At 42.9% G+C, this 18,569-nt stretch overlaps 1 protein-coding gene and 1 long non-coding RNA gene across 3 annotated transcripts in view; one reads left to right on the top strand and one right to left on the bottom strand.

Annotated features, from left to right (window-relative positions):
• Positions 1–2,116: 2,116 nt before the first annotated feature.
• LOC129380890 (uncharacterized) lies at positions 2,117–13,798 on the top strand. 2 transcript variants are annotated; one of them, XR_008609088.1, is made up of 2 exons: positions 2,117–3,483; positions 13,716–13,798. It is a non-coding gene; the product is annotated as an uncharacterized lncRNA (long non-coding RNA). The 2 variants fall into 2 exon arrangements; XR_008609087.1 differs by lacking the exon at positions 2,117–3,483 and adding an exon at positions 4,229–7,555.
• A 1,374-nt stretch (positions 13,799–15,172) lies between these two features.
• LOC126548197 (uncharacterized) overlaps positions 15,173–18,569 on the bottom strand; it is a 62,083-nt gene continuing 58,686 nt past the window's right edge. The window contains exon 9 of the mRNA XM_050196338.3: positions 15,173–17,704. Within this exon, the coding sequence (XP_050052295.1) occupies positions 17,176–17,704 (529 nt within the window). The 3' untranslated portion in view covers positions 15,173–17,175. The remainder of the gene's footprint in view (positions 17,705–18,569) is intronic.

Genomic DNA, 18,569 nt, shown 5'->3' with positions numbered 1-18,569 from the left:
CCCCCACGCTTTCACTAGCACATACAACATGCAGAGCGCGGTCGCGATGTTATCGCCCTTGGACTTCATAGGGAACATGTGTTCGACGGCGTCGGCAGGAATGCGCCTGGAGTTTTCATATAACTGCTATCGCAATAATATAATAAGAGCACCCGGCAACTGAAGCATCCCGTGGCCCTTTACCCTCCACAAAAGAAGTGACGAAATCGAACTTTCACCATGTGGCAATTTGCTGCGTCACAACAATGTCTTTTTTTCCTTGGAGCGGAGGCACCGAAATGAAAAAAAAAAAAAGAAAACGCAAAGGTAAGCATGTTGGCCACAATTGAATGCCTACTTTGGGAACCTAATGTGGCTACCAAAAAAATATCAAAGAGAACGTGAGACAATTGGTCCATAGAGAACCATACGCATACTCCTCGGCATCCTACACTGGCGAGACAGGACTTTCCGGGCAGATTACGCTCAAGCGAACGCGTTGCGATCCGTCGAGTCCCCACAGTGATGACGGCGAGTGACCACTGTTTCTTTTACTCGTCTGCTAGCCAGAAAGCGTCCAAAACTCTGCCAGGCAAAAATCTACTTGGTCAGATACACGAATGCACACCGAAGTGCACCGCGCGGTGGTCGGGGCAACACGACAAAAACGCATGCGATCTGGCTGGCTCTGGCAGCCCGCAGGTAGCGAGAACAAGAAAATTGAAGAGGCTCAATGTGTACTCGCGAATAAAAGTCAAAGTCAAAAAATTAATAAGAATGTAGTTACCTTTGCTGGCTTTAGTGTCTTGACATGGATGCTTTGGCGCAGGTGAAAAAAATTGTTGATATTCTTTTCTGTGACATAACGGCACGAATGAACAACCACAACGCTTCGACTCATCGGACTTTGCTGCGTACTTTGCAAACTTGTCTGATAGTGTGTTGATTTGCTTTGTTTCATTGTATGGTCCCACGTACGACTTTATAAAACTCAATGCACCTTTGGCGTAAAACGTTTATAACAACATTAAACCCGCAAAGTTCCTAAGATCTAAAGCACGACTTTGTAAATGTCAATGCACCTTTCGCATCAAAATTTTATAAGAACTTTATACCCATAAAGTTTCAGAATTGAAATCCAAGTGCTCCCTAGATTTTGCGGCCTCCGCGAGATGCTGCGACAAGCCCTTTCGCCATCAAAATGCCTTTGAAACTTTGTGCTCGGATGGAGCTCCTTGCGTTACGATGCGACTCCTGGCGCATTGGCGTTGCCGCGAAATCCAGCCCAATTTCGCAATGTTCGCGCTGAAATGTCTTTTCGAGCGTGAAAAGGACATTCTAGACAAAATCGAGAATGATTTCCAGCGGCGGGGGTTGCTTTAGTCAGTGGCGCATGACAGCACGAAAAAATTTCGGGGAGGGCTGAAGCCCCATAAGCCCCCCCCTCCTGGCTACACCCCTGATCATAACGCCTGCATGATGTAGTTGCTTCGTATCTGTCATACTCTCACGTTTCTTGTTTACGCAGCTTCTGACCCAGCACGGTCACCACAGACCACACGATGACGACACGTATGTAACATCATGCTGCACTAACAAGGTGGCTTGACGATGTCAGAGCTATCTATCCGTCCAACCAATCCAACATTGTTTCTCGCCTCTTGGTGTCAAAGCAGCACAGTACGTCATCCCATGGTTTAATTTTATCTTTCAGTGCTGTGGCACAAGTGCGTGCACCATAAAGAGCTCTAAATAATCGCTCCAGTATGGCTAGTCCGTGAAACAAAGACATATTACTCAGGGTGGATTCACACCACGGACAAAATCACCAATCCGCTCTGCAGACCGAGTGTCAGCATCAAATGACTTGTTGCGCCAAATCATGCTGCGGGCAAATAATTCCCTGTGCACGTCGACGTAATGTTCCACCCGCGTACTGAATACGCAATTTGGTCATTCATGAACATAAGCCCACCTTTACATATAGCTCTTGCGGTGGCCTCATTTTATCAAAGCTCTTCTTTACTTAAAATTTTCTGAAATCCTCCACGGTGTCATTTTCCGATGGCCGGTTAAGATGCACGAGATTTGATGGGCATCTGCAAGTCGGAGGCGTTTAGAACTCGTATTTGGCAGAACATAAGTCAAATCTGGTCCTTTACCACCACTCAATATCTCAATGCATCCATACATTTGAATTTGTTTTCACAATGGCGAACCACAGCATAAAACTCAGCATACAAGTGACACAACAATGATGTACACACCAGCACACACTGTAAAGTACTAAGTGCACAGACAGCACTCTAGGTTCCACTCCATAAAAGAGCAAAAGGGCAGCATCAAAAAAAAAAAGATACAATTATTATAGTACGTACATACAACATTGACACTTGGGGTATTTTTCAAAAGTTTCTAAATGCTTCTGGGCAAAAAGTTTTTTCATGTTTTCGTTTTGCATTTCTTCAAAAGTTCTTGGAAATTCCATGTCTATCTCAAGGGCAAATCATCGAAATGCCTGTGAGAAGCCTGAAATATGTTTCTGCATGCAAATGAGTAACTAGTGACTATATGAAGAAATTTGCATATTATGCATGTAATATTTATTCAGTTGGCATAGTATGGGCCGTGGTGATTCTTCAAGTGCTGGGACAGTGCCGGTGGCATCAGAGTATTTAGTATTAAATCAAAGCTATCTTTGTCTTCTCCCTCCATCACTTAGGAGTAAAGTGCAGCATGTGGAGCTTATTTTGCCTCTTCCTCTGGTTTTGGTGCCGGTGTCTCATTAAGTAGATGTATTGAGGGCTCGCACGCAAAGCTGTGGCGTGTAGAAAACACAAAGAACATTTACATGACGAAATACATTTACAAGGACATCCTGCCGGATAGACTCAGCGGGAAGTCTCTGCAGTTGGTCGTATAGATTGATCTTGTATTTGTAAGAGGTGTTGAAGTGTTATGCATGCATTGCTATGTTTCATACTTCTCTGTACACGCACCACTGCCCACAAAGTTCAAACCTTCCTTCACCGCTCTCAAAACATCGCATCAGTCTGCAAATCATCACTACATCCACATTGCATGTCACGAAGCCATGTAAACTTGTATTTGCATTTAAGTAGAAGTTGCGAACAAGTTACTTAAGTTGTAAATAAATATACATTTGCACGCATCGTATATATGTCTCTCTTTGCAAAGCACTTAAATGAGATGGTTCAAGAAAGGTTTGCTTAAAGTTAACTTAAGCGTGTTGATTCTTTTGCATAATGTTTTTGCTACTTCAGTGAACAAAAAGCGATGCAGCACAACTCGATATTCCAGCAGCTGCCTGCCCTTTCTTCCTCACAGAGAAGGAGCAAGCAGAAATCACCGAGTCCTCCCTCAGCTCGACCCTAACTCGCCCATACCGTCCGTACGCGTCTCCAAAATATTCTAGGCTCTATGCCAAAAATGAAGATTTCAAAAGCATAGACAATGGCTGCAGCGACAAGGCCACTCCTATGTGTAAGCTTCTGAAACACATTCATGAATGCACTGCTCTCATTAATAAAAAGAATGCATATCTTTCTGATCACTTTGCTTGTGAATTTAAAGATGAGTAACTAATTTGCACGAACAGAGTTTCAAAATTTTTTGCACTGAACTCAGGGCCATACAAAGAACCCATTGAAGCAAAATGATCTATAGTTAAAATTAGTGTTTAATTAGTGGTTGACGTAACTAAAATGAATTGTATTAAGCTGATCCATACTGGTAAATTAAACTTCTATAATTGAAAAAAATGCAGCCTTTGTGCTAGTAAATCTTGGTAAGCCAGAAGAGATGAAAAAAAAAAAACAGGTAGTGATCCTACCTAAATATTCCTGCATAAGCTTCCCATGACATCATAAGATAGAATTTTACAGGAAGATGGAGGCATCAAGCAATTAAAGAGGGAGAGGGGCGCAGGACTTGCGTTTCGCTTGCGTACCCAAGCCACTTGGGTCACAGTCAAGCACAAGCAGACTTATAGTTCTTGGGCATACAAGCAGCCTGAGCCCAATTATTTATAGCTCTACATTAACTGTGGTCGAACAAGGAATGTTGCTGGTTGATTTGACAGTGGCATTCCTTGTTAATCACCCCATGACATCATAGATTTTTAAGCGTCTACTTGGTGCTATTTAAATGCTCACGAATAACAAATGATCGCATTGTGGACAAGAGCATGAGCATAATAAGCCTCAGAATTTCTGAAAATTAACCCTGCACCAAAGTAGCCAGAATGCACAAAAATACAGATAACTTCGTAATTAATGTGGTACTGACAAAATTCAATTCAAAATATGAAGTCTGGCCTTTCCATTTCTTCTGACAATAACTAACTTTACAGCACCAAAGAAGTGCAGATACAGTCACGAAAACCTACCTTACTGATCTAAATAGTGTTTTTTGTCAGTGCCTATTTAAGAGACTTTGCAGCATAGCAGTCACATTGTGCGGTGTGCTAGTATGCATACAAGGTGATTTTTTTTAGTGAATACTGACTTAAGAATCTCCTGAGGCGGACGGTGGAAATCTGGCACATCAGCTGGATCACATGAAGTGGCGGTCTAGCTAATTACCAAGCTTCCACTAATTAACACAGTAATTGTTCACTTTAGGACACATGTTCCAGTTATGAAACTAAAACCGAGCAGTAATGAAGCCATTAAAACTTAGCAGAAATCCTGTGCTCAGCACAATTTTTGAGAAGTATGTCCAAGTTCTGTGGGGCGATTCCATGAGAGTTCGAACATGCATGTCCGCTTGATGTTATTGTTTTGTCTGTTTTTTTTTATGTCATGTCGTAATATTGAAACTGCATGGAACTGAAAAATTTTTTCTAGGAAAGTATTTCCAGCAAGCCAAAAAAAAAAAAATATTTGAAGGCGGCGGCAGGAACGTCCTTTTATTACTTACCACAATTTTTTATTTTACTGCAGAATTAAATGCAAACTAAAAACATTGTGTCGAAAACTTTACTGATCATGTTAATACACTTCACAGTAAATTAGTTCCATGCATTTTATTATGCTGTCCACAAACAAAAAAATTTGAAAAAATTCCAAACATGGCCCAAATCAGAAAAATTTTGTAACCTTGATGCATCTTGGAGCATTTTCTATTTTACACAGAAACTTGAAAAAAAACTGTCAAACATAGAACTTTCTCTTTGCAACATTTACACAAAATATCTTCCTACATAAAACACAAGAGAAGAAAAAAAAATTTTTAAACAAGTGTTTTTCAAAAAGACTCATTTTCAGAAAATAACACTAAAAAGAAGTCTGGTTCCAATTTTTGAAAAAAAATTTGGAGGGAAGTCCACTTATGTCGGGCAAAACATGGATGTGATGTTTCCTCATTTGCTTTATTCACAAAATGTAACGGGCCAAAGCTGTCCATGTTAAGCGTGCTGGCTTTAGTGCTGCGATGACTCATTCCGGTTTGTTCACATTTACTCTCTTAAAAAAAGAAAAGGTAACAGTTGTCGCAAATGAAGGAAGGTTTACCTGGGCTTTTTATTGTGGCAAGGACAGAGAACATGTTTTCTGCTTTGTTTTCTGGGACACAAGAGAGAACAAACTCGACACTACTTGTGCTCGAACAAATTTATTGCATGTCCTTTGCAGTTAGTATTCAAAAGGGTTTAATCACCATCAGCTGGTTAGCAGCAGTTCTCGCAACGGACAGCGCATCTCCGCTTGACTAATCGCGGGCACACATCCACACATGCCATGACTGAATTCCCGGCACACTTGGCAATGACTTCCACTCCGCTGACTTCTGCTGACAATGCTCCTTGATGGCTGCAGCAGGTGCATGAAGCAGGGCCACGTTCTTGAGGTTGCCGCTAAGTTGGAAGACCATCTCATGTGCACAGGCACTCTTCCCATGCCCGGTAGCAGAAAATATCCACCTCGCAGACATATACTTGGAATGGCACAACTCATACAGTTGGTACCTATTTTTAAAACGGCTCGCTGCACCATCGCTGACGTATGGTATGTGACCGTAGATGGGTGCTTTTTCATCTAACGCTTCATGCACTCTGCATAGGGCATAGCAGGCGTGCACTGCGTCGTGATGCATGTCATCGCTTATGACAGCAAAGCTGTGTGTTGCTTTCCTTGTTGTCATATCATAAGAAGCCAACAAACAAAGACACCAAGAACAACATAGGGGAAGTTACTGGTACTTACCAATTGAAATAAGGAAATTATAAATTAATGGAATTGAAAGTGGAGGAAAAAACAACTTCCCACAGGTGGGGAACGATCCCACGTCTTTGCATCACGTGTGCGATGCTCTTGTTGTGGTGACACAGATGAAAATAGAGATTTGTTTCTTGTGCCAATGGTACGATTGTATTTCATTCAACAGAAGGACTGTCCAGTTTTCTGCAAAAGCAAAATGCAGAACAATGCTTTCGTACTGCGCGTACTTCTTTGCCTTATGGCTTGAGTGCGGCATATGTATTCGCGAGGAAACCATTTGGTCACCCATTTGCCAAGCTCTTTCCCAAAAATCGTTTGGGACGATGTCTTCTTGATCAAGTCACCGCTTTCCCAAGCAGCAAATGTGACCTCATCCTCGTTGACCATTCCCAAACTAGCCAAAGTGAGGCTTTCCCTCCATGGGCAGCGCTCACATTCACCTAACATACAATCTGTGGTTGGGGAGCTGCAAAGGCACAATGCTTTCATGCCTTCCAATGAGATTTCCAAGCCAGTTACGTTCTCAAGCGTGGACACACAAAGGATGGCATTAGTGCAATAAACGCAAATGTAAACCTCTTGCTGTGGTGCAAGCAGCACCCATTTTGGACACATGCTGTAAAACTTTGACAGGGTGATGGTACTTTCAGGGTGCGCTGCTTTGAACATCTGGATAGTCTCGCGGATAGAACATCTCATAAACCGCTTCGAGACGTACTTTCTCTGGCCATTCGTGATGATTGACTGACACATCCTTCTTGTTCGGGTCTGCTGCAAGCACCCAAGTTCGTCCTTGGTGAAGTAGTTGGAACACAGCATGTACACCTGATGGGCTTAACCTTGCCCTTGTGTACGGATCAAAATCTAACCACATTCCATGCTTCTCAAGCCAATTTCAGACCTTTCTGAGCATATAGGTTGTGACAGTTGAGATTGCCTCTTGAACGCATTTATTTTCAAGTTCTGGTGGCACGATGGTTAAGAGACGGAGACGCTCTCAATAGGGCCTTGAAGCCTCGTACGCTTGCTTCAAGCTATTTAACCAGCCAGCACATGCACAATGTTCTGTCACAGACGGCTGAAGTGTACTGACGCTTCTGTATGCAGCGCTTAATGTTGAGTGTATCTACGTCACCACGACAGTTCTCAATCTCAGCCCGTTTTCTCTTTCCATAAGATCGTCTGCTGCGTTTGTGAATGGAAGATGGTGGCTTCAATGGTGAAACATCAGAAGAAAGGTGGACGTACCTGTTCAAGTCTTCAATTGCTTCTTCCTGAAGGAATGCCTCCTCTGCTTCACCGCGGGTGTCACTAGATGAAGACAGGATTTCCTTGAGGTGTGTAAAGTCGTCAGTGACGCAGACATCGTCGGTGTCATGAATATCCTCAGCCTCTGGCAGTAGTTTCCGCAGGGAGGCAACATCCAAAATGTTTATGCAAAGAATTTTTTCTTCTTAGCAATTTTCCTGTGAATGCATAAATAATCAGCGCAGAATACTCGGATCGAGCCATGAGCCACATGCACCCAGTGTAATGAACAGCTAGACCAAGTTGAAACATTTATACTGAAATGCATCGAATGCTTTCTGTTGCTTTTTCTGTACCGCTGTCATGACTCAGGCTGTAAAGTCACCCCCCGCCCTTCTCTGCACATGCAGACACAAAAGTCTGACAATACACTTTTGTTGAAAACAAGCTGCAAGAGCAAGGTTCTGAAACAGTAACAGAAACATAAAAAAAGAATTAGAACTATATATGCGAGAATGCAACTGATAGACAACCAACAAAGGTACTGAAGCCAGGACGCTCAACATGGGCCACTTTGGCTCGTTATATTTTGTTAATAAAACAAATGAGGAAACATATTATCACACCCATGTTTTGCCTGACATAAGGGGTCTACCACCCAATTTTTTTTAAATTGGAACCAGAGTTTCTTTCTTATTTTTTCAAAATGAGTTGTTTTCAAAAAAACTTATTTAATTTTTTTCTTGCATTTATGTATGAAGATATTTTGCATAAATGTTGCAAAAAGATCATTTTATGTTTTTAAACTTTTCTCATGTTTCTGTGTAAAATAGAAAACGCGCCAAGACGCATCAAAGTGAAAAAATTTTTCTGATTTGGGCCATGTTTGGAATTTTTTCACATTTTTTTGTTTGTGGACAGCACAATAAAATGCATGGAACTAATTTACTGTGAAGCATATTAAAATAACTAGAACAGTTTTTCAACACAACGTTCTTAGTTAGCATTTAATTTGGACGTGAAATCGGAAAATACTGTGGTACGTAATAAAAGGACGCTCGCGCTGCCACTTTCAAATATTTTTTGGGTTGCTGGGAACGCTTTTCGGTAATAAAATTTTTGGTTCCATGCAGTTTGAATATTCCTACATGACATATAACAAAAACAGACAGAACAAATATATCAAGTGGACATTCATGTTCAATCTCTCATGGAATCGCCCTGTGGTAAAAAGCACTGATGTTTAAGTTAACATTGACCAGCACTACAGAACTGGTGCTAAGCACAGGATTAGGACTTCATAACTGCTTCACTTCAATTCTGCAATTGGGACATGTACCCTAAATCAAATAACTACAAAGTTAGCATCAGTAATTAGCAAACATCATAATGTGACTGGCTCTGCATGTAATGTCTGCAAGTAATCCAGCTGATGTGATGTATTGTGCTATATAGAATATGAGATTCTTAACAAGTCTGTTTCCTGGTATAGGCACTGCCTTTTACCATTTTCAGCCTGCGCAACAATCCCAGTAATAAAGATGAGTACCCTCTGGTGTAACCTCACCAGCAGAGAATAAGTATCAGTACATGTACAGTCGATCACGGATATATTGAACCCACATATAACAAATTATTGTGCATATCGTGCATCTGTAAAATTCCCTTGGAAAATTTTTGTATGAATATTTATTTTATATATTGAACTTTTTTGTGATCCCCTTCAGATTGCTATATCCTGGTTCGACTGTATACTGTGAAAATATCCGCTTATGGCTGGCCACCTTTCAATACATTACACGAGTATTACAAAACCGACTTAGCAAACTCAATTGTTACACAAACATTTATGCATTCCAAATCACCTTTTACTGCTTTGTAATGCCAGTACTATCTACCTTAAAGGGACACTAAAGAGAAATACTAAGTTAAGCTATATAACATTGGTGGACTACACATCTGGAACACCATACGAACGACATAATTTTTTAAGCCTGTGGGGATGCGTGACTCTCACGCCTCCCCTGAGATCTAGTTTTCCCGCATAGCTTGTCTTCTGCAGGCCAGCTTCGCCCGCGGCGGGCGGAGTGGTTGAGGCGCAGTGCGGGAGATGGCGCGAGTGTCGCGCTGCTGCGGGGTTACTTGGGCGCCGAAAGGGAAGTCGCTTGGTCTCTTTGGGTTCGGGAAACGAGCGGGACGGACGTGCCGCCCGCGCGTGCGCCGACCATGCTTCTGCGAGACCGTCTCGCGTGGCCGCCTTCGAACGTGCCACCATTCGCGTGACTGTACACGCGAACGGTGGCACGTTCGAAGGCGGCCACGCGAGACGGTCTCGCAGAAGCATGGTCGGCGCACGCGCGGGCGGCACGTCCGTCCCGCTCGTTTCCCGAACCCAAAGAGACCAAGCGACTTCCCTTTCGGCGCCCAAGTAACCCCGCAGCAGCGCGACACTCGCGCCATCTCCCGCACTGCGCCTCAACCACTCCGCCCGCCGCGGGCGAAGCCGCCCTGCAGGAGACGAGCTATGCGGGAAAACTAGATCTCAGGGGAGGCGTGAGAGTCACGCATCCCCACAAGCCAAAAGAAAGACAAAAACAAGACCAATAGCAATGCCATCTTCAAATTCACCCACCAGGTCTCCCGACATCATGGATTTTGATAGCATCTCCTCTAGGCTAGTGAAGTGTTTATCAACAGAGGAGGATTACATAGAGTTCGAAAGTAACTGAAGCCTGGCAACTTCTGGGAACTTTTATGAAATGACTGATTCACTTATGGGGTTTAACGTCCCCAAGCAAAACTAGGCCATGAGATACACCACAGTGGGGTCTCTGGATTAATTTTAGTTTAGGTACACAAGCATTTTTACATTTTGCCCCATCAAAATGGCGCGGGTGGGAATAGAACACGTGACCTCGTGCTCAGCAGCAGAATGCCACAGCCATTGAGCGGCCATGAAAACAACCGGAGTATTTCAACACAAAAAGCAACCAGTGTTGTGGCTGTAGCACAAAACAGAAGTTCAGCTTTTATTTTATCTGCTAATAATCAGAACGGCTACACTAAAATAATGTAAAGGGATTTTTAAACAGCACTTATACCAGTCTAAACTGATTTAATGATCCTGTTTGGTGTCCCTTTAAGTTTCTGTCGGCAATACAAAATCCAGTCAGCAACTGAATAAAATGACAAGGCAAATTATCACCCCTCAAAAACTTGCAAGTAGAAATGAGACAAGAGTTTCTCTTTTCCCAGAGGCACTTGATGTGCCTGTTCATGCACAGCACAACTGTGAATTGCTGGAATACTGCATGAATGCATTCCCTTGATCCATCTTTGAGCTCGTATTTCTGATTCTTCTCTACAGCCAGGTGAAACAGGTATTTTGCCTACATTGAAGCTCGCATGCTAGTTGCCTCCGAGCTCTCCCAGGAAGAGGACATAGTTGCTTAAAGGAGCCCTGCGATGTAGATTGAGCATGTCACTTTTATTGCAATGTTACATAGTAATGGTTTTGGCAATGCCTCAGCAGCCATTACAGGTCAGCACCATTGTATTCATTGACTGCAGCAGCATACAATATTTTTTGGCAGATGTGACTAGATATGTAGTTCACTGTGACTGGTTGTGTGCGCAGTTTGCTCATCTATTTCTCATGCTCGAGAAACAAATAGAGAAAAGGAATGTGCTGAATCTTTTCTACCTATAAAGCAAGCACAAAAACAAACAAACATTAGGATATCCAAAGGGTGAAATTGTGACACAGAGCGGAAAAGACAACACTACATACTGACCTTTTCCAACTCAAAGCACATTTCTGTCTGGACACATTTCTCTAGCTCCCACCAATCTGAGTTTTTTCTTTCTTTGCGACTGCTGCAAACTAAAAGTGAACAGCTAATTTCATTTTTTTGGCAGCTTTCTCACAACGACCCACCCTTTCTCACAAAGAAGTCAGCTAGGATCAGCGAGTCCTGCTCATCTCTTGCCTGACTTATATGAGGTTGTCAGTAGCATTGGTAGCGTTCATATGCACATGATACGAACATTATCAAAAAACGTGGGAAGCTGTGGGAAGCTGTGGCGACAAGGTGACCTTAATATGATACGTGAGGTTTCGGTTCATGCTCACAAAAACACTACTCTCACTGGTAGCAGCAGCTTATGGCATCACTGGAAAATGAAATGTGAAACAGATGTTTTTATTTTTACCTGCCTCTCTCATGAATTTAGAGGTTGAATAGCTTTCATTTGCATGTGCCTATTTTCATAATTTTTTTTTGTTACACCTGCAACTAATAAATAAGCAATCAGGGTGAAATGTTTTATAGACCAAACGCCACAGGGTTCCACAATATTTGAAAGGTTCCAGCCACAGACATAGCATCTCATTTATAGTGGGCGCTTGGACTATTCCACTGCGAGTAGGGAGGGATAAAGCATAAAAAACAAGAAACATACAAATCTGGAGAGTAAATGCACCCCGTGAAACAATGAACTCAGCCCCTGTCACGAGGAAGCAAGCAAGCTTCATCAAGAAAGTATGAACACCATGTGACCAAGACACAAGAGTCGCAAGCATGTATGACGCCATGCACACCTGTTTATCACACTATTTCAACTTCAATCAAGTCTGCTCTTTGGTGACATCTTTTGAACAGAATGTTTCCCAAGTTCCTCCACATCCAGTGCACTAAATTCAGAAAAATAATCACAAGTGCTCTGGGCACTCCACTGAAGGAAATGTACATGAACCTCAATATGACAAAGTTATAATTAAAGCAAAAAAACTTCATTAAATTGCTAATTTTGTTAATTCGAGGTTTTAAAGTTCCACCAGTAAAAATTTAACAAATTCACACAATATTCCTGGTGGATAGCATCTTGTCAGTAATCACCTACAAACAAATCACAAGAACATCGGGCCATAATAGCGTGGTTATGAGCACCAGCGTGCACATTGCAGATAGCGCTGAGAGCAATGCATCGAAGTGGCTCACAGAGTCCAAGATTAGCGTGTTGCACCACGTGGTGCCGTAAATCTTGGACGCCATGGCTGACCATGCTAAGTGCCCTCAAATTAAAAATAAAAGAGCAGGAAGATACAGACATTTGTCCCAAGAAAAAAAAAAAAAAAAGGGAAATGTTGCAGTTTTGCCAAAGGGTTTCGCTGTCGCCACCATTGATGGCGACAGCGAAGAGACAACTGCGCAAAGTAAGGTTCGTATTTTTATCACTGTCATGCATGCTGAGGCACACATGAAGTATGGTTCGTAGTATCGTCGGTGTCATGCACGCTCAGGCAGAGATCCAACTTGATGACCAAGAACGCTGTCGCAACACGAGCAAACACTTCACACTGTGCCTCATAAACTTGAGATTACGCAACCACCAACACTAGACGTGCGTAAACAGAATGCACATCCAGGCACCAAACCTCTGGGCTTGGCCTTTGCACTTGCCGAAGATTACCTTCAACATACGGCATGTGGCCTGTACATAGACAGCCATGCGCAGCTACAGAAAAGGTACAGAAGAGGAGACACGCACGCTAGGGGGAGAGGGCAGGTAGGCATGCATCACCCACCCCCACCTGCTCTGGCACGTACTTGATCACGTTACCGCACACTCACCTTTTCTCAGTGCAGCCAACCTTTTCAGCCAATTTCCCCCTAAATTGTATTCAGAATTCTCCAGATTTACCTAGATTTTTGTAATATACACTTGCTAAGTTTGTCAATATGGTTCGGTCAAGATGTACTTTTTTAGTTATGCAAACATATTAAAAATTTATAGTTTCAATTTATTTCCAAGCTTGTTTTATAAATTTAAATAATGAAGTTGCTGCACTCAAGCTGAAATCATATTGCAGTGCAAGCCACACTAACCAGAGTTCCTTGTGCTAACAACACAGCCTCCTGCTTGAAACTACATTCACAGAATAAGACATCAGCATGTTTATATTTACTCCATATGGAAAACAAATTTGAACAATGACAAAATGACCAGATTGACACAACCTTATTTGAACTGCAAAGAAGCTGGCACCGGACTCCACCTGGTTACAGAATCTGTAGCAATGTCAAAACAGTGTGTCTCTTCATGACACCAATACAAAGTATGTTCAATACATTTTTCTTATATGCTGTGGTGTACCGACATAGCAGCATCATGTTAGCGAGCTTACAAGTAATTTGCACCAAAGCACGCAGATGCATGTCGAATTTTTTTTTCTTTCCTCTATTCCAGGGGTTCTCAACAACACAGTTATGAAGGCACACGGCCAGCTGCCAACGAGGTTTTATGCATGGCAATAAACACAAGAATAAAGGCTTAAGGGCACATTAGGCACAACACGTTCTGGCGTTGCTGTCACTTGCATATCACGTACGATTTCGGACGACGACTAGGCGGGCTCCGCAGCTTTGTTTCGGTTGGACGCTAGCGCCGTTCTTGCTCTTTTGCATTGCGCATTTGCAACGCTTTCTGCTCACCGAGCTACCATACTACAACCAGCTGAGTTGTGCTGCCCCGTGTATTTAATTTTTAATCCTCTGACAAAAACACCCGCGTGCACGCTAGCAGCACCTATCTGCAAACGGTACAAATGTACATGGTTCACCATCTTAGCCACTTGGGCGAGCGCGGAACCAAGGAAAATTTATCAGTGGCTCCCGGAACCCTGAGGAGGGGCCTGCGGAACCTCTGGGTTCCGTGGAACTCACCCTGAGAACCCATGCTCTATGTGAAAACTCTCCCTACATGTTACCACTGAGACTCTACAATACGAGTCTGCTGCTCTGCCTATGGATTGTAAATTTGAGTGCATAGTCGGCTACACAGTGCCCCTGCCGCCTAGTCATGCTCAGCGCTAGGTATATGTGTCCACCTATGCCAAAGTTTCCAGGTGCTGCTTTGTGTGACACTGCAGCATACATTTGTCTTGCTGGTTAGAGATAAATATTTGATTCAGAGGAAGATATCCACACCTAGTCATTTACTTGGCAAGAGGCGTTCACTGCACTGCAGTCCGACCACAAGGCATACTTTGTATGCTAATGCAAAAGTAATTTGGGCTGACTGAAATCAAAACATGCTGTCACATCAGCAGTTCCACGTCATGGTCATTGTGGTGTCACAGCCCAGCGGTTTCTCAAGTCTCCGAGTTTTTCCTTGTTCCATGTCATAGTACAAATTGTACGTAGATTTGCAAAGTGGACAAAGTCTGGTTACCCTCCCTGTTTTTCCTTCCTCCCTTCCACAGATTTTGAAAATGTTTCTTAAGCAAGCCATAGAATCCCTGGATCTAGGGAAATTTTCTTCAGGTCGGTAGCACTGCCTCTTTGCCACCTCCCTTGCACTGAAGGAATCGTCAGTTGTCTTGTTTATTTGAGTGCTCCGAGCTGCCACATGCCCCACGACCTCCGCAAGCTGTTACACAACAAATGATGCAGCGGTGTTTTCTGCATACTGCGTCCCGGTGCATGCACTTCGACACGTTTCTTCTGCTTAAACTTTTCATGCAGAGGGATGCTTGCAAATAACTTTTTCCTTGGCCGACATTTTTATAGTCTCTTTGCTAGATATACCAGCCATACAGGCTCCATATACATGCTTGAAATGGCCGAAAATTTCGTTAAATTGAAATCATGTCACGAAATTACTTCATTAAATTGTGAAAACAAATACACAGTTTTCAATGGAACTAAGATAGGGGAATTCAAATAATTTATTACATCACAAATTTCGTTAAATTGAGGTTTGATTGTTAGGTGCAATGGCTGGTGGTCATGCCTCATTGGATGACAGATCATAACTTCCTTGGGGTTTAAAACTCACATCAAAAGCATTAAATGGAAGCAGTGATGAGTAAACAGATACCAAGAGTCAGCAGCAAAGATGACAATCAAGATGAACTGTAAGGCAATATGGCATATGGCCCTCAGGAATTGTTTCTTGCGTTGTTATCTGGTCAGTAAAGTCATCAGCTATCAGCTTTAACATGCCACCAACCTAAACATGAGCAGGCCAGTGGCAGGTTATTAAGTAAGGCTTCGTGCATCATTATATATATTTACACACACACATTTTTTTTCAGTAAGCACATTCTTTGCATTTTTGCTGAAGGACTTTTTGTTGCTTTCAGTGCGCTGCTTTATATTAGGGGTGACAGAAATTGCAGGGTCAATAACCAAGAGGCCATATAGTAAAGAATTTTCCTCCTGTATTTTGCTCAGACATACAGCAGACAGAGCAAGAGCAACAAAGTATATTTAAACAAGGAAGAGAAGCTGCATTTGGTTCAATATTCTATTCTCTTTTCATCTTTGCATGAATTCTCAATGTGGATTGGTAAATTGGGCAACTGGCCATGTTTTGTTACAAGTTGGGCTATTATGACCCCAAAAATTTGTAAAGCAGCCCAACAGATCAGGCCTGAAAAGTTGATTGCATGAGAAATGTGCCCTTCGATTATGACTGTATATCAGTGCATGAAACAAATCCTTTAGTGCTTGCTGCGATGGCATACAATCAAAACGCTGTACTAACTCACCCAAACCCTTTCTGTGTCGTACCCTTTCTGGTGATCAAGGTGCCTTCCACACCTCATCCCCAGCTTGCACATGACGATGGCTACTTGCTAAGCTCAATTTCTAGGCTAGTGGCAACATGGTGGATATGGCTAGCACACTAGAGCTTCTTTCATACACAAAACCTGCTTCTACATCCTGGAGTCGTCACATGCATGAGCACAGGTCACCAGGATCTGCCTTGATTGACTTCCCTGTGATCACCCTTCACACCCTCTCATCCCTGAGACAGAAGTAATCTCCTGTGTTGTTACCTATGAGAAGTTGTTCATTCCAGTGGAAAATTCAGAATTTTACTTATAACATGACTGTGTATAGAAAAGCAATCCTTGCCATGGTGAAGCAGAGCACAACAAAGTGTTTTTCATGGGTTAGCTTATATTTACACCCTTTGAGATAACCTGAATGCTGTAGCAATGACATTACAGAAACCAGCTTGAGAAGGAACTATGTTGCAACATGCTAGACCAAGGCATTCATGCAAGCTATTCTACTACCATTCTACATCGCCTTCAGAAAGTTTCGGTCAGAAATGCTGTTTTACACACTTTAAGTGAGGTCCTTTGACTGAAAACACTTCACTGGAGACATTGTGCTGCTGACAGTGGTGCTTGCGCTCATACACAGACACCAGCAGCTGGTATTTCAAGAAACTGCACATGCCTTGGCATAGACAACTGTGCCTTGGACTGACAGGCATGGTCTTGGGAAAAGTATCAGCAACTACTGCATCTGTCTTATGAAACTGGCAAAAGCCACCCATAAGTACAAGTGTCTCATTCACCGATATGTAAAATACAAGTTCTGTGGCAATGTAACCAAAAAGACTTCTTGGGTAACTCTAACTTAACCTTCACATCATAAATGGCGACAAACAGAGGATGCATACTCCCTTTGCTGCACTTGCTACTAAGCTCAAGGTGCTCATACACCATGAGTGGCAGTGCACACCACAAAATGCACCTGTGGAAGCCAGTCTGACTTGATGACAGCACAGACAAACAGCCATGACTGTGAAGTTCCACTGTGATGTGAAGTGCTTCACACATTCTGTGTAGCCACTTTCTACTCTGTTATGCCTGCTGGCATACTGACAAAAAGCACAACCTCAACGTGTCTCACTGCACCTCCATGTTTGACTCTATCCGCACAAGGCACACTTCCTTGCCTTCCTCCATGGCACTCTTGAGGTCTCTGACAAGTGCCACCGCTCGTTCATAGTGGCCTGGGGGCAACTGCAGCATGCATGCTGCCAGTTGTTGAACGAGCAGCCCAGTTTCCGTGACTTTGCGCTTTTCGAAAGGGGAACTCTTGGCTGCAGCACTATCTTCAGCCTCTTCCTCACCATCAGCACCCACACTCCACTGCTGCTGCATCTTGGGCTCAGATGTGAAAAGGCGACAGGCATTTTTGTAGTATTCACGTGTCCAGCGCTGAGCAGCACCTTCCTCAAAGTAAAGAGGTAGGCCAGTGCGAAGTCTCTCGAAAAAGATATGCCGGCAGGGTAGCATGTAGGATGTGGCATCCCAGCAGTTACATGAGCTGCATGTGCTCACATAGGTCTCGTCAGGTTCAACCATGGAATGAGCTGCTTGCATCTGCTGCGACACTCGCTTGAAGGCATATGGTGTAAGGAAGGCCATGTACCTGCACCCAAGATTTGTGCAGTCAAAGCATTTCCTTAGACTCTAAATATGTAGTGGCTTCTAATAAAGGAATAATTAAAATCTATAACTTCACACACCACACACACACACACGCACGCATGCACACACACACACACACACAAACACACACACACACACACACACACACGTCAAAGGCACACAAAAAGTTGTTAGAATAAGCACAGGTGGGACTGAAAAATCTTCAATAAAATTTCTCTATCAGAAATGCAATGTCACCTTTTAGTACATCCAACTGGACAGCTATACAGTCGATCCTGGATATATCAAATTCGAGGGGATCCCAAAATAGCACTTCAATAATATATATATATATATAATTCAAGATATAAAATATGCTTATCTAAACCTCATCTAAAAATTTTGCATACCTTAGACAGTTTCCTTGGATTGACAAAAAAAAAAATTCTGTAGTTTTAAATGCCAAAACCACAATCTGATTATGAGGCACACCATAGTGGGGGACTTCGGAGTAATTTTGACCACCCGGGGTTCTTTAATGTGCACCGAATGCGCAGTACACGGGTGCTTCTGCATTTCACCCCCATCGAAATGCAGCCACGGCGGCTTGGATTCGATCCCACGACCTCGTGCTTAGCAGCGCAACGGCGTAGCCACTAAGCAACCATGGTGGGTCTTAGATTGTGAGAAGCATGAATTTACTGATTTGTTTCTCCACGGCTGTGTTGAATGCAGAAAAGTTTACTTATGTTTTTTAGCACAAATGTTGCAAGTCCCTTGTGTTGCAGAATGGTCCAATATACTGATCACAATGCTAACCTTATAGCCCACATAGTTTAACCACAAGACCACAGTGCGCCTCACAC

Source organism: Dermacentor andersoni, chromosome 1, assembly GCF_023375885.2.
Source record: "Dermacentor andersoni chromosome 1, qqDerAnde1_hic_scaffold, whole genome shotgun sequence".
In the NCBI taxonomy this organism is placed as follows: Eukaryota; Metazoa; Arthropoda; class Arachnida; order Ixodida; family Ixodidae; genus Dermacentor; species Dermacentor andersoni.
The sequence above is the reverse complement of the archived record's forward strand: the minus strand, read 5'-3'. Positions and strand labels throughout refer to the sequence as shown.